The following is a 16,855-nucleotide window of genomic DNA, read 5'->3' on the forward strand; positions in this document are numbered from 1 at the left end:
TAATAAAATTAAAATGGATGAATATTGAATAGTGATCCTTTAAAATGTGCATTATAGCTCCATGAAACTAACACATCATTTTCAACAAACTGTAAAATAAAATCACAGTACAAATGAATATTAAGAAATGCTTAAGCTTATATTGGTGCTGGTAGTAGTGGTGGCCTGAACCTTGAAGGACAGCAACACAACACTGGAATCATGTTTCTACTGTTTTGTTTGTGTATATACAAAACATGTCCCTCTGCATGCACCATAAATCCTTTTATGTATATGTTGTAAGACCATAAATGGCCTTCGAATGCATGCATGCCACAAACTCATGACTTCTGCATCAGATGCTCCACATCTCCCATTTCTACCTCACTTTCTTGCGATTCGCCTACGTTTTGAAACAGCACTTCAATTTCTTCCAAACTCTTTCCTTTTGTCTCAGGAACACAGTAATGAACAAACGCAACAGCGCTGCATGAAATAACACCAAAAACAAAGAAAGTTCCGGCTACTGTTATCGCTTTGGTGACCGATAGAAAGGACATGGAAATTGCGCCGCTGCTTACCCTACTTCCCACTGCTCCAAGAGCCGATGCTTGCGCTCTAAGCCTCAAAGGAAATATCTCCGATGACAGAACCCAACATATAGGACCAAGTCCTACTGAAAAAGAAGCTACATTTCCACAAACAGCAAGAATTGCCAACGCGATCCCAATTTTTGCGTGGCTCAGAAAAGCCAGAGCAAAGCTCAGGCTAAATAAACTTATTGTCATTCCAATTGTGCTCACGTAAAGCAAAGGCTTTCTCCCCAATTTGTCGATTAGAAGTATAGCTATCAAGATGAACACTGTTTTGGTGAATCCAACAGCAACAGTTGCTGCAAGAAGCTCAGAGTTTCCTGTGATTCCAGCGTTCTTGAAAATCGTCGGGCTATAATATACTGTTGTATCTATGCCTGTAATCTGTTGGAAACATTGAATTCCACAACCGGTTATAAGCATTCTTCGAACGGGAGGAGAAGGATACAATATTTCTTTCCAGACAGCTTTTGTTTCGTACTTATCCGCATTTCCTGATCCGGCAGCTTTCTGAATTTCTTGCAATTTTTCTTCGGCATCTTTCTCACTTTCGCTTATCTTTGACAGCACTAGTTTAGCTTCTTCAATCCTATTCTGCACGACAAGCCATCTTGGAGATTCAGGTATAATAAAAAGCGCGACGGCAATAACAACCGAAGGAATAAGTCCAACACCAAGCATTATTCTCCAATTTAAATGCGCTGGAAGCTTAGAAAACGCATAGTTTGATATGTAGCCAAGAAGAATTCCAAAATTTATGAAGATCTCAGGGAATGAGGTGAGAGATCCCCTAGCAATGGCAGGAGAAATTTCGGCAATATAAACAGGTGCAATCATGACGCCGAAACCTATACCTACACCTGCTATGAGTCTACCTATCATCAATACTTTAAAGGATGGAGCAAGAGTCATAATAGCTCCACCTGTTTGGAAGATAAGTGCTGCTAAACCAATGGTCCATTTTCTGCCGATCCAATCCGATGTTTTTCCGCCAGCTAAACTACCCAAAAGTGATATTATGCTCAAAATTCCAACAAGTACTTCTTGTTGAACCTCTGTTATCTTCAAATCCCCCTGAATGAATATAATTGCTCCACTCATAACACCAACGTCTGCAAAATGAAAAGCAAAGATGGCAAGTGGCTTAATTTTGAACTTCATTGATGGTATAAATGAATACACGCCAGCGATGTTTATGTAGTGATTATCATAAAATAACTTGGTACAACATGGTTGCAAACAAGAAACCAATGGGTTCTGGCCTATAGACTACCAGATTTAAGTTACCTATGTTTAACCGTCAAAGAGTTTGTTAAAGTAGCATTGCCTATATTATTTAAGCAAAAGGACATAATGCTATATTGAACTTACCATCTACAAGTTAATAAATGGACACAATAATAGTTTTGCAAGTGAGGACTCTATCCACATCAGTGTTGTCAATGTGCCGGTGCTATGATGTTGTTATGGTCGTTATTTGCCAGAACTTTGTACTATACAGTATATTGCAAAACATTAGTGATTTGTTCAAAACCTTCCACGCTACAGCCGCCATTTTTGGTTAAAATTGGGTATCATCCGCCGCGCGCAACTGCGAAGACTAGTACCTCAAGCTTTGTGGGACCCAAATGGGCGGCAAACTCAATTCAATAAGTACATCCACTATTAACAACACTTATCCACATTATATCTAGACATGATTTTCTTTCCTCTACAACATTCTTCAAAGGCCATCTCAATTTTGAAACATAAAATCAGGGTTGCAAATTAAATTACACAAAAAACCCTGTATTTTATACATATCATTGTGAATGTTACAAAGCCACATAAATCGTATAACCAAATTCTCTAAATCATTTATTTAGGAGGTTCTAAAAATTGTATTTTTATTGAAAAATCTGTAATTTTACCAACAATAAAATTAAAGTATCAAAAATAAAAAATGTGAAAGATAAAGAAATAGAATTACCTACCATAGCCGAGAAGAACAGAATTGAGAGAAGCAAAAACGGCACATGCAAAGATATATTTCTTGGAATCATGCTTCCTGGTTGCGAACCCTTCTTCTTCTTCTTCTTCCTCTTCAGATGTCATCCTAATGTACTTATTTTTAGCCCCTAATGGAATCTCAATCACATCTCCATTCCCATTTCCATTTTCTTGTACATCAACCAACCCCATTATTCTCCTTCAATATTCAATTCTTTTTTATGAATTGAATATTCAATATTTATATATAATTAATCAACAAAATCAAGCTATAGAAGAAAATTTCAATGTAAAGACTTGAACATTGACTGTGTTATTCTTCCAGATCTGAAACGCGGAATTGAGGAAGAAAATGGAATTTGTGGGGACTAAAAGTTGAAGCGTGATTTTTGCTTCAAGAACAAAAAAAAAACATGGTTTTGTTTTACGACATAGTCAAGTGTTAGTGTACTTTTTTGTTTCCTTGCAAAGCAAACGTGATTGGAGGAGAAAAAAACATGCATCAGGTTTTTTCTATGCGGTTCGTGCTTTTGTCATATATTTTTGCTAAAATCCACGTCACTGTACGAGGAACCGGATACGACATTGTACCGTGTTTTGTGTGTGTGCATTGAAGGATTCCAGCGTCGGCAAAATATTTTGCAAACACATTTTTTAGAAGACACAGCTTTAAAATATATAATTCAGCACCAAAACTAAATTAACAAATATTAGTCTCTTAAATTAACAATCTAAAAAATAAAACACACTTCTTAGTAGGTATTTTCGGTTTAAAGTAAGTCAATCAAAAGTTATAAATAAGTCTGTTTAAAATCTTTTAAAAAATTAAAAGTTTACACAATTAAACAATTTTTAATTTTACATGGACTAAAAGTATATGTTGGTCCCTATTAAATTAAAATTTGTTTAATTATCCTTAATCTTTCATGTTTTGAAATGATTTTTTACAAATATGTTAAGAACATTGTAATGAAACATTTCATTCGACATTTTACAAGAAGAGCACAAGTATGAATCTTTGAAATATAAACCAATTAGCTCTAAGCTAGGATCCATGTTCAAGACTCTAGACTTCACTCGACAAGTTTAATTAACTAAAGACAGCATGTTTATCAAAATAGCACACAATATGATAATTCAATGTTTATATCATCACAACATTTCATAATTGAATGTTGATTCCTCAAGTGAAAATTAGTTTAACTAAAATAAAAATAAATTGTTTGGCAATTGCAATTGGCACCTACTCCTATCATCTGAAGCCCCGATACTTCAAAATGGATGACGTATTGTATCCCCTACATATTCTGCACTGATACTTCCCGATACGTATCAGGAGAGTATCCGAAGATTAAATTTTATTTCTTTAAAAAATAATTATCTGATACTTCCCGATACGTATCAGAAGAGTATCCGATAATTATCCTGCATCGATACCTGCCACAATACTTCCCAATTAATGTTAAGTAAAATAACTTAACTCTTGAGTATAGTGACTCTTTTTTGGATCATTATAGTATAGCATTAACAATGCTTCTTTTGGATATAGTATAACAGTTATGATGCTCTTTTTGGGATATATTGTGTATGCAATTGACTAATCATCACTCTCTTAATCGTCAATATTATTATATTTATGTTGATGTGTTACGAGCCTATGACTGGTTTCTTTTGTTTGTTAATATATTTAAATATTAAAAAAATGGTTATAATTATACTGTACATTTAATTATATAATTTTTTTATTAACGTATCCCAACCGTATCGTATCGTATCTTGATTTTTGAAATTTTCTCGTATCAACGTATCGGTGCAGTATCGTATCTCGTATTCAGGCTTCATAGCTCCTATCTTATGAAGTTATGATCAATGGTATACAACACTTATGTTTTTGGCAATTGATTGTTCTTGTGTTAATAATTATGTAATTAAGATGGAGAAGATGCTTTTTGTTTACAAATTGAGATGAAGAAATTAGTCGTAGAGAATAAGAATTAATTTGTCTTCGTGAGCGTAGCTTAGTTGGTAAGGACAATCTATCTATATAATATAAATTTAGGATCTATTTCATGTCCCTATATGGAAGTGTTTTTCTCTTCTTATGGTATTGACATGTGGCACAATAACATAATGGAAGTTTTTTACAAATACTCTCACCACATTCATCCTCACAAATTTGTATTTAATGTTTATGTATAAAAGGAAGTTTTACAATTTCAATTTCTAAATTTGAGATTAAATTTTAGAAATCAATCATTTCGAATTCAAAAAATATAAATTTTAATAAAATAATTTAATTTTTTAATAAACAAATAATTTAAATTAAAATATTTGAATGCAGAGATTAAAATAAAAAAAGTAATGGAATAATTATTTAAATGTTAAAGAGAATAAATAATTGATATATGTCAAATAATAAAAATATGATTTGATAAGAGTGTAACTTTTTAAAATAATTTTAATTAGATTTGGTAATAACCATTAATTTTTTATATAATTTGAATTAATATGTTCTTTTTTAAGCTAATATACTTTTGTTTCTAATTTCAAATGTATATTGTATAGTAATAATACCGTATAATAGTGTTTATTCAAATCAAAACAAAAATAATGCTATACATTTCTTAATTTTTATTTTCGTAATAATAATAATCATGATGTTGGACAAATTTATTTTTTTTACAAATGATGTGAAACAATTGATTTGGTTGTAATTATGTCAAAGATATTTTATTCAAATTGACATTAAAACAATTAAACACAATATGATTTGATTTTCCTTAATAATAAGGAAAAACCTTCCCCTCAAAGAAAGAAGAAAAAGGAAAGACCATATGTAAGGGATGCATATAGAAGTCAACCGAAAAAAATAGCAAATCGATGAAATAAAACTGATTAAAAAGGGCAGAAAAAAAAAAATAGTAAGACTTATGGCTTCACCAATTTACCAAATTAGATCCATTTAGTTTACCAAATTACCCTCTAAAAATTACTATAAATTAGACCTATGGCTTCACCAATTTTCACATCACAACCTTGCCTCTTTTTCTCTTTGTTTAGTTTTTTCCTTTGTTTTTTCGTTGTACATATTATTTATTTTTTTGGATTCAATCGAATATAATGCTCATTGAATTCATTCCCGATATATGTCCTTCACATAAAGAAATTTGAAGTATCAATGATCGAATCATGTGGTTGATTTTCTTATAATTTTTTTTCGCTTAAATTTGTTGGATTTATTATTTATATCTGAATATAATGTTTACATCGTGAACAAATTTATTATATTTAGTACTTTTAGATTAATTCAATTGTAGCAAACTCTATTTTTGTCTTTTTTTTTAAGGAAACTCCATTTTTATCATAGTTGTTCTATTGTCCTATTATATATTATTATTCGTACCTTAAATGTTTTTTTTTTATATAGACTTCAATAGTTGCTCAAAAAAAATATAGACTGTACTAATATCAAATATGATATAATCATGTATAATAGTGCAATTATTTAAGTGCATTAATGAGAGATGGCGGCAAATAAATAATATAAACCGGTAACAAAAAAGTACTCCGTCCCATTTTAAATGACATAATTTAAAAATATACATTGTTTACATAATATAATTTGGTCATATTTTTGTACTAATATATAAAGACAAAACATAGCACATAAAATTTTGAATTCATCTCTATTAATATTTTTAAAATATCAATTTTTTATAATTTTTTTTTAATAGATTATTAAAGATGTTTACAGATGCAGTAATATAGACCATTTCATTAAGCAGAAGTCTACAAAATATCTTCATAATTTATTATCACCGAATAAAACAAATAAAAGGCTTTAATGACATTGTTTATTTTGTTTTGACATATTAATGACGTTGTTATTACTACATTAAAATTAGTACACCTTCACTACCAAAAAAATCAGTACACCTTTTGTCTCATCTTTTCTTTATTATATGTGCTATTTTTTTTTAAAAGTACACGTGGCGACCTATTAGTGAAAAGATCATTTAATGTTATTTCTTATATACACACAATTTAATGTTATTTCTTATTTCTTATGTACACCCAAAATATGATAGAATTTATAATAGGAAAAAAACAAACGGAATTGGAAAATAAAAAAATTAACCGAAAATGTTGTGCAAAAAGTCATAATTTGAAATTGTTATTTAATGCACCAATGTTTTCTTTTATGTATACAATAAATATGGAAAAGCTTATAATAGAAACAACAATCATAATTTGGAGAATTTACCTAAAATGTTATCTCCATTTGATAGGAGAAGTTATTGCACCATTATTTCAATCAAAATTATTTAATGCACCAATTTTGCAGAATATACAGAAAAACAAAAAAAAATGAGCACCGATTTTTGATTTGGAAAATAAAAAAATTAACCGAAAATGTTGTGCAAAAAGTCATAATTTGAAATTGTTATTTAATGCACAAATGTTTTCTTTTATGTATACAATAAATATGGAAAAGCTTATCTAAAAGAAAAGAAACAACAATCATAATTTGGAAAATTTACATAAAATGTTATCTTCATTTGATATGAGAAGTTATTGCACCATTATTTCAATCAAAATGATTTAATGCTGATATGTTGCAGAATATACAGAAAAATTAGCACCGATTTTTGATTTGGCAGGTATCCTTAACAGTTTTTTATTTATGCACTGAAATAAATAATAAAAAGATTATTAAAATTAATTTATGTCATTGGTAGGTATTCCTCCAATATTACATTGACATGTGTCAGTATCCTTTTTTTAAACCAATCATGTTGCAGCTATTTGATTTTTTTTTTTTCGCATTGTTTCCACTGATATTTTATTTGTGCAATTAGCCTATTTATACCAAATTGTCTTCTGTTAAATCATCTGTCTTTTTCCCTTCCCTCTCAACCTAGAAAAAAGGGTGTATTCAAATGGCGAACGTTGCCAGAAACATGTGTTGGCTGTGGACCCGAGGTCAGTAACAAATTGATCTAGAATATATATATATATATATATATATATCTTATTCCACACACGTTGATGTATTTTTATGTGGATTTTTGACAATAACAAGAATTATTTTGTTTTTCGTTTGTCCAGGTTCCGGATAGACGTTCGGGTCATTGACGAGACTGGCAGTGTGTCTTTTACTTTGTTTGATCGTGTTGCTGTAGAATTGTTTGGAAAGACCTGTGAGGATGTCATCCAGGCCAATGGTTTGGTGAGTCGGTTACAATTCCACATTTATACTTTTGCTTTTTAGTTTTGGATTGCTTCTATTGGTTAACTATATTTATAAAATGGAACTGACTTTTTGTCATGATTTAAAATGTAGAATCATGTTGCTTCACCTATACCTGGAGAGATTGCTGCACTGGCTGGGAAAAGTTTTCTTTTCAAAGTGATCCCCATAGCTGTTATTAATGATGATGCCAGGAGGTCCTATCAAGTTAGGAAAATCACAAGTGATGCTGAGATTGTTAGTAGGTATCTGCAGCGCCGTGGAGATAACGTATGAGGATGAACTTGATTGTTTTTATGGCTTCCAAGGACCTTTTTAATTTGCTTCAATAACCAAGTGTTCAACAACTCATTGAGCACTTTGCATTGTATCATTTCATTTTGATAACTTCATCTGGATTATTTGGTGTTTTATGTTTTTGACTGTGTAAGGCTATACCAAGGCTTAAAATTGTTTTTCCTTTCAGAAGTTATATTTTATTATTAAAGGCACTATGCTTATTATCTTAATGTTCATTTTTAATGTATCATCTAAGTTTTGAAAACTACTATGAGTAATGATTTTTTGAGATAACCTCAATTTTTTTATTTTTTTTATTTTGGCCTCTTAACTTATTTAATTAAAATTAATTTGATCCTTAAACTTAACGTTTTTTGAATTAAAATAACACAAAGGACCAAAGCCATACTTAAAATAAAGTTAATAAACTTAAATGGACCTTTTATTATTTATGGGATCAAACCGATACTTGAAATCAAGATGAAGGACCAATTTAACATTTAATCCTAAAATTTACTTGAACTCCCAATTAATTATCTAAGAGCCGCGTATAATAGAACCGGACCAAAACGTCATACCATTCTACTATGAATTAATTGGTATATATTATATAAATGATATAAATTGTTAAAATATAAAATTTGTTTGTTTGCAGTTCATGGTAAGGATCCAGACATCAACCTTCTTCTTTATAAAGGGGTATTAAAATGGGATGTATCGTACTTGGTAAAGAAATATAATTAATTAAATAGTCTTTATTATATTTAAAATTTTGTTTTTAAACCCTACAAAATAAACTAACACTTTTTGGTTCATCTGACATTTTCCTTTAGCATTTAGGGACCAAAAATGCAAACGTAAAATTATTACAATGATTAAAAATGTTGATGGGAAATTTTACGGGGACTAAGAAATGCTGAGAAATTTTTTTACACAGATCAAGAAGTACGATTTTGTTTTGTAGACTATAAATAACAAATCTTAATATTTATAGAGATAATTTACTTAATTAACAAAAAAGAAAAATTTGAACAAACCTGTAAGTAGCGGCGAAGCCAGCCAAACTTTTTTGAGGGGCCTAAATATATAAAAAAAATGAAAAATACTTTTACAAATATTAACTTAACGATTTTCGTTGTTAACAAAGTTCTCTGTGTATTTACTATAAGAACTTAAAGTGCCAAAACAAAAAAAATAAATGTATCAATCAAGTGAAATGTGTTGTCTTTCGTATTTCTACTAATCATTTTCACAAATAAACTTATTTGGGTGCCTAACTCTATATTATAAGAGTGGTTAAACACAAAAATACACTTACTTATCAAAAAGATTAAACAAATTAAAAAAAATGGGGTAGCCAAGGCGATAGATCGGAACGAACCTTTTACGGATACAAGTATTAATTATTTATCAATATATTAATGGAGCTATCTTGATTATCGCAATCAACCTGTGTTATATGTCTGGTTTCCTTATTTGGCAATTAACTTTTTATATTTTTTAGGGAATACTTAGCAGTTCATTTACCTCAAAGCATTTCTAATGAATCAATTCCATGATTTAGTCCGTGTTACCGTGGTTATGACTGTTTTATATAGCTGCGAGTGACAACTAACAGCTTTATATCCCTCAGGTGTTTGGTTTCTGTACTAACAAGTAGCAATTTGATATGGATATTCTAGCTGCAAAAGCGGCTAGAGCGAGGAGGAAATTTATACTACAACAGAAACGGATTAAATCCCGACAGATTTCGACAGGTACCGATTTCTGTTATTGTAATTTCTTTTTCTTATTTGATCATCAGTTTTTTTTTTTTTGGCTTTGTATAAAGGATGATTTCGATTTTTAGATCAAACAGTTTAATTGGTCCATTAGCCCCTGTAATCCATCCGTTCAAACGTATAGGCAAAAAAAAAAAAAACATTTACACTGATACAGAAAATTAGAACAAAGGAAAATGAGATATAACTTTGCATGTTCTTGGAATGACTTTGTGAGAAGATGTAAAAACAATTTTGGTTGATCCGTGCTCACGAGAAAATAGAATGGATATCAAATTTAAAGAAAATATGTTTTTTGTGTGCTGTTAAATTTGGACGGGTGTAGTGATTTGTTAAGACCAGAATCAATTTTGCAATCTGGAAGTTACTGTCAAACGATATTGTGTACAACAGAAGCCGGTTGCTAAAAATTCCAGGTAATTATAATTTCGTTGTTGAAGTTATTAAAAATTGTCTTCGTCTTTGTTTACCCAACTAATTTTTTTTTTTTTTTTTGTAGATTTGCGGATTACTGATGATGATTTGAAGAACTTATGTCTCATTGAAATTGATATGCTCCTGCAAACTAATAGAAAGTCCCTTGATAAGTACAAGAGAATGCCTCAGCCTAGGTATGAAATAGCTCCTCAGTATAGTAACAGGTTCATCGCAGATCAGATGTGCTACGATAAGGATGAAATGGAAAAAATTCATATTCAGTTGTCCAACCTTCTTTCAGATGAACAGATGGTTGTTTACAATCAGATTGTTGATTCCGTTGAGTCTGGGACCAGAGGTTTTTTCTTTTTGTACGGTTATGGTGGAACTGGAAAAACATTTATTTGGAAGACACTATCTGCTGGACTACGTGCAAAGGGGTACATTGTCGTATGTGCGACATCGAGTGGCATAGCTTCCTTGCTACTTCCAGGTGGCCGTACAACCCATTCATCATTGAGTATACCTTTTATTATCAATGAAGCGTCAAATTGTACCTTTGATAAACAGAGCGATAAAGCTGCTATGTTTAGAAAGGCAAAATTAATAATATGAGATGAGGCACCGATGAATGATGATGCATCGTCATTGTATTGAAGCGTTTGACCGAACCATGCGCGATATAATGTCTTATGATGGTGTCGATAATACAGACAAACTATTTGGGGGAGTTATTGTCGTTTTGGGCGGTGATTTCAGACAAATTTTGCCAGTGATCAGAAGAGGTAACAGTTGCTTCGTCCGTCAACTCATCAAAGTTGTGGAGTCACTGTAAGGTTCTCACACTTACAACAAATATGCGTTTACGTTCTTCAACTGTTCGTTCTGAACGAGATGAGATTGGAAAGTTTGCCGAGTGGATACTTTCGATTGGAGATGGAATAGGATCTGCCAACGAGAGTGGAGAAATCAACGTACCCATTCCTGATGAGTTGCTGATAAAAGATTCATCTGATCCATTGCGTTCTCTGGTTGATTTTGTACATCCGGATTTTTTGCAGAACATGAAGATCTCCAATTTTTTCGAAAAGCGAGGGATATTTGCTCCCACACTGGAAGTTGTTGACTAGGTAAACGAATTCCTTCTGTCATTGGTTCCAGGAGACGAAAAGGAATATATTAGTTCTGATTCGGTCTGCAAATCAGATGATAATAGTGAGGTACAAAGCGAATGGTTTACCACCGAATTCTTAAACGATATCAAGTGTTCCGGTATTCCAAACCATAAATTGAGATTTAAAGTTGGATGTCCAGTTATGTTGATGAGGAATATTGACCAGGCAGCTGGATTGTGCAATGGGACTAGGTTGATTGTAGACAATCTTGGGAAGAACTTTATTGGTGCAACTGTTATTACCGGAAAAAATGCTGTTGAAAAGGTAATTATTCCAAGAATGAACTTAGTTCCGAGTGATCCTGGACTGCCTTTCAAATTTACTAGAAGACAGTTCTCGTTGGCGTTGTGTTTTGCAATGACAATAAATAAAAGTCAGGGTCGGTCGTTGTCTCATGTTGGAATCTATCTTTCCAAACCAGTTTTTACACATGGACAATTGTGTACCGTGATGTTTTTCGGAACGTTTAACCAGTCGTTGCTGATGACGCAGATGTGTACGAGTTTTTTTTTTGTCTCTTTTATTTTGTTTGATCGTGTTGCTTCTGATTTTTTTGGAAAGTCATGTGACGATGTCATCCAGGCCAATGGTTTGGTGAGTCGATTACATTGATGCAACTATACTTTTGGTTTTTACTTTTGGATTGCCTCTGTTAGTGAACTATATTTATGAAATGGAACTAATTTCTCATAATTTAAAATGTATAATCCTGTTGACAATGAGTGGACAAAGTTGTTTTTTCAAGGTGATCCCCGAAGCTGTTTTTAATCATGATGTTAGGAGGTCCTACCAAGGTAGAAAAATCACAAGTGATGATGCGATTGTTAGATGGTATCTGCAGCGCCGTGGAGATAACGATAAGGATGATCATGATTGTTTTTATGGCTTCCAAGAACCTTTTTAATTTGCTTCAATAACCAGGTGTTCAACTACTCATTGAGCACTTTGCATTGTTTCGTTTCATTTTCGTAACTTCATCCAGATTACTTGGCGTTTTGTGTGTTTGACTGTGTAAGCCTGCTAAGGGTTTCATTGTTTTTACTTTCATACGACATTATATATTGAATGCACTAAGATTATTATCTTTATTTTCATTTTTAATGCATCATCTATATTTACAAACTTGGACATATCATCTTTCTCTTAATTTTAAGTAGCGCTTTCGGTTCTTTGTCAATTTTTTGTTTTTATTGTTGGTTTTGTTCTTTAAGATTCTTTTTATTTTTTTGAGAGAAAAAGAAAAAATTGGTTATCCCAATTGGCTATCCCAGGGCCACGTGTAATGGAACTGGACCGACCTTAAATACTAATATTTCGGCTTTACGTCCGTTAAATCATTTCCGTTTATTGATACAAAAATCCAAATAAGTATATATACGTTGATATTTTTATATAATATGCAATACATAATACAATAACGATGCGTTATATTGATTTCCTAAAAAAAAAATGATGTGTTATATTGATATATTGTGTATAAAATAATCAAGGATCAATTTGCTTTTAATTAGGTTTAATAAAAAAAAAAAAATTAATCGTAATTCAAGCCCGTGCTTGGCACGGGTTTCCAAACTAGTTTATAGTATATGTAAGGTCTGGGTTCAAACCTTAGCCACCACACAAAAAATAATAATAAGAATTATAAAGAAAAGATACTCACAAACTATGTAAAATATTGTGACTTTTAATATGCAAAAGCAAAAAATCTGACTCCTTTATTGTTTATAACACTCCATATCATTGTTTTAATTTTATTGCCTGAATTAGATTATTCACTTGTTTTTCACTCATAACTGATTGATTTAGTTGCTAAAATTACGGATGTAATTAATATTTTTTTTTGGTACATGTAGTTGACTGATATTTTTTTTATTTTTTTTTATATTTCATTTAGTCACGTCATTTATTAGTTATGACTTTGTAGTGGCCCCGTAATTTCGTCAGCAACTAGCATTTTACATTTTTTTTATTGGAATATATATATATATATATATGAGATATTTTGACTCTAAGAGTAAGTGTAATAATTTACTCCAAATCTTGACCTTTAAACTTTAATTGCAATTTTGATTAATGACTGAGATTAATTGATATTGTAGGCTTTAATTTCATTTTCTATTGTAGTCAAAACTTATCACCATAAAATAACAAAACAATAAATGTCATTCAATTGATTGAATTTTTTGTTTACACATTAAAAGAATATTTTAGTGGTAAAATAACCATAAAAGTTTTTTATTTGACCACAATTTTTTTTCCTTCTCCCTTTATTTTTTTTATGCAATTTTTTTTTGCATATATTTTTTTTTTAAAGAAAACAATAGTAAAATTTAAAGAAATTGTATATTTATTCTTCTCCCTTACTATTTCTTACACGACATATTTTATTTTGTTTCTTCATCATAATCATGATCTTTTCTTATATTTTTTGGAAACACACATTATTGCACTAATCTGTCACGAAAAAAAAATATACGATAAAGGAAGTAACCCTGGTCTTTTCTTATATTCAATTCATTTACAATAATTGCATCAAAAATAAATAAATTGGTGTATTTTCATATATAAATAACGATAAATTAAAATAGATATCTCCATTTTAATTAGTTTTTGTTGTCAATGACATACATATATGATGATGTTATTTGAGAAAGAGCTCATGATTGTAAAAAAAGTGTATACATAAGAAAAATATACATGTAAAAAAAGAAGGATTGTAACGACAAATTAAAATGCTTATTTTACCATTAACCCTCAAAAACTCTTTTAACCTGAAAACAAAAAAGAAACAATGCGAGAAGAGCAAAAAAAAATCAATCAAAGAAATGACATTTATTGTTTTGTTATTTTGTAGTGATAGGTGTTGACTATAATAGAAAATTGAATTAAAGTCTACCACATCAATTAATCTAAGTCATTAATCAAAATTGCAATCAAAGGTCAATATTTGGAGTAAGTTATTATACTTACTTTTGGAGTCAAAATATCTTCCCTCATATATATATATATATAGGTAGTAAAAATATATTTTTTTGGTGCCTGGGCTGCCGCCCCCTTAGCCCGTGCCTAGGGCCACCCCTCGGCGCGGATTTTGTTGACATGTCTAACTCTAGGTGTCTGTGAAGGGGTTGTAATTGTTGTTCTTAAGAATAGTTTGCAACTTCCATTCAGCGGGGAACAATTTGTAACTCCCATAGGAATATTCAAGGAAGTTTGAGGTGGCAAAGAACAAATTTTATGGGGATGTGTTGGATTAGAATTCTATGGAATTTTAAAAGACTTTTTAATTATGAAAAAGTTTTGTGGTATTCAATCAAGACTTTTTGCAACTTAAAAAAAGTTTTGTGGTATTCAATCAAGACTAATTGTCATTTTAAAAAAGTCTTGAGGTATTCAATCAAGACTTTTCATCACTTAAAAAAAGTCTTGTGATATTCAAAATCATTCAAATTTCGAAGGATTGTTTAATAAATTGGATTTTGTAGTGTAATTTTAACAAAAAAAAATATTTCGTAAAAAGTTGAGATTTCTTGAGATTGTTTTTCTTTTAAAAATTGTTATCTCCTCCTTCTCCTCTCTCTCTCCCTCCCTCTCTCTCTCCCTCTCTCTCTCCCTATTCTCTCCTTTCTCTCTTCGTTTCTCTATCTCTCCATTATCTCTCTCTCTCTCATCTCTCATCCCCCCTCTCTCCCTATCTCTATCTCATAAAAAAATAAAAAATTGTATTGAGAATATTTAGAGAATATGTCATAATCAATGTCCCTCAAATCGAATATTAACTATCCGAGATTACTGAGTTTACGTTTTTAGGTACAAAAATCATGTTAACTCTGAGGTAAAATCGGTTTCTGGTAAAATTGGAAGGTTTAACGAGTTTGACTGAGTTAACACTCGGTAAACTCGCGTAACTCGACCGATTTGTAATGGCTGACACAATTTTTTTTTTGTGAAAGATTTGGAAGTGTTGGCATAATTTTAAATATGTACAATTGAATTTTGTGGAAATAACATTTTTAACAAATAAAAAATGTGTATTGAGAATAATGTGTTAGCGTGTTTTTTAGTCCCTTAAAATCTTATAAAATCCATAAAATTCTTAAAATTTGAAAATCAATAGTAAAAGAATTTTTTTATTGATTTTATTTTTCTTTATTCAAACGCTATAATTTATTTGTTCATTATTTTTATCATTCACGTTTGTAAGTTTGTTTTTTTTCTCCTAAAATTCATTGAATCTTTTGAAATTTTAAAATCACATAAAATCCTTTGAAATCCTTAAAAGTCAGTGTGATAAATCCTTTAAAATCTTGAATGTATAAAGTGTTGGAGAAAACTTAGATGCAGTATCACATGTGATGTTGGTGCTGTTCTCCTATTAGAACTTGACACGTGTATATTTTTTAAATAGAAAAACTTGTTTAATTTTTTTGTTGTATACGCCGATTAAACTGCACCACTGATTTTGGTAAATTCCGGCAATCCATTATTTTTGAAAGGATGTTACTCGATTCAATTATCACTCCAAATATTGCTTCTAATCAATTTCAGGTACCGTGATTTATAAAAGTTTTGGTGCTTTGTTTATGCATATTTGTATTTGTTGAACAGTAGATAGTAATTTGTGTTAATACCCTTGTGGACCCAGTGCTTGTGTTTAAAGAAAACGAGTAAGATCTTCTTGTTGATTGACAAAGAGGATTTCAAGCAGCGGTTGGAGAAAACTTAGATGCAGTACCACATGTGATGTTGGTGCTGTTCTCCTATTAGAACTTGACACGTGTATATTTTTTAAATAGAAAAACTTGTTTGATTTTTTTGTTGTATACGCCGATTAAAACCTACAGGCAACCGCTGCTTGAAATCCTCTTTGCCAATCAACAAGAAGATCCTACTCGTTTTCTTTAAACACAAGCACTGGGTCCACAAGGGTATTAACACAAATTACTATCTACTGTTCAACAAATACAAATATGCATAAACAAAGCACCAAAACTTTTATAAATCACGGTACCAGAAATTGATTAGAAGCAATATTTGGAGTGATAATTAAATCGAGTAACATCCTTTCAAAAATAATGGATTGCCGGAATTTACCAAAATCAGTGGTGTAGTTTAATCGGCATCTGAAACCAAAAAAATAAAAATAAGTTTTTCTATTTAAAAAATATACACGTGTCAAGTTCTAATAGGAGAATAGCACCAACAACACATGTGGTACTGCACCTAAGTTTTCTCCTAAAGTGTTTTACATGTCTTTTAAAATCTCACAGAATTAATACAATCTCACACAGTTTTTAAATTTTTTTTTTTATTTATTAAAATAATCTTTTAAAATCCTAATCCAATATAACCCCTTCATATATATTGGGTTCGTTTAACCCCGCCGAAACG

General features: G+C 30.8%; 1 protein-coding gene across 3 annotated transcripts; it reads right to left on the reverse strand.

The window, feature by feature from the left end:
- On the reverse strand, positions 1-3,010 carry LOC11441800 (probable polyol transporter 4). 3 transcript variants are annotated; one of them, XM_003593502.4, is made up of 2 exons: positions 2,546-3,010; positions 1-1,684 (listed from the first exon to the last, which is right to left on the reverse strand). In XM_003593502.4, the coding sequence occupies exons 1-2, from the start codon at positions 2,751-2,753 to the stop codon at positions 321-323; spliced, it is 1,572 nt and encodes a 523-aa protein (XP_003593550.1). In that variant the 5' UTR covers positions 2,754-3,010; the 3' UTR covers positions 1-320. The 3 variants fall into 3 exon arrangements, with proteins under 3 accessions (XP_003593550.1, XP_024631502.1, XP_013462503.1); XM_024775734.2 differs by having other exon boundaries at positions 2,542-2,680; XM_013607049.3 differs by lacking the exon at positions 2,546-3,010 and adding an exon at positions 1,944-2,482.
- Between the last annotated feature and the right edge of the window lie 13,845 nt (positions 3,011-16,855).

This window comes from Medicago truncatula, chromosome 2 (genome assembly GCF_003473485.1).
Source record: "Medicago truncatula cultivar Jemalong A17 chromosome 2, MtrunA17r5.0-ANR, whole genome shotgun sequence".
Classification (NCBI taxonomy): Eukaryota; Viridiplantae; Streptophyta; class Magnoliopsida; order Fabales; family Fabaceae; genus Medicago; species Medicago truncatula.

Coding starts and splice junctions, on each gene's coding strand:
- LOC11441800 (XM_003593502.4), bottom strand. CDS start 2,753: ATGGGGTTGGTTGATGTACAAGAAAATGGAAATGGGAATGGAGATGTG. Junction 1,685..2,545: donor TTCTGTTCTTCTCGGCTATG/GTAGGTAATTCT, acceptor TTCATTTTGCAG/ACGTTGGTGTTATGAGTGGA.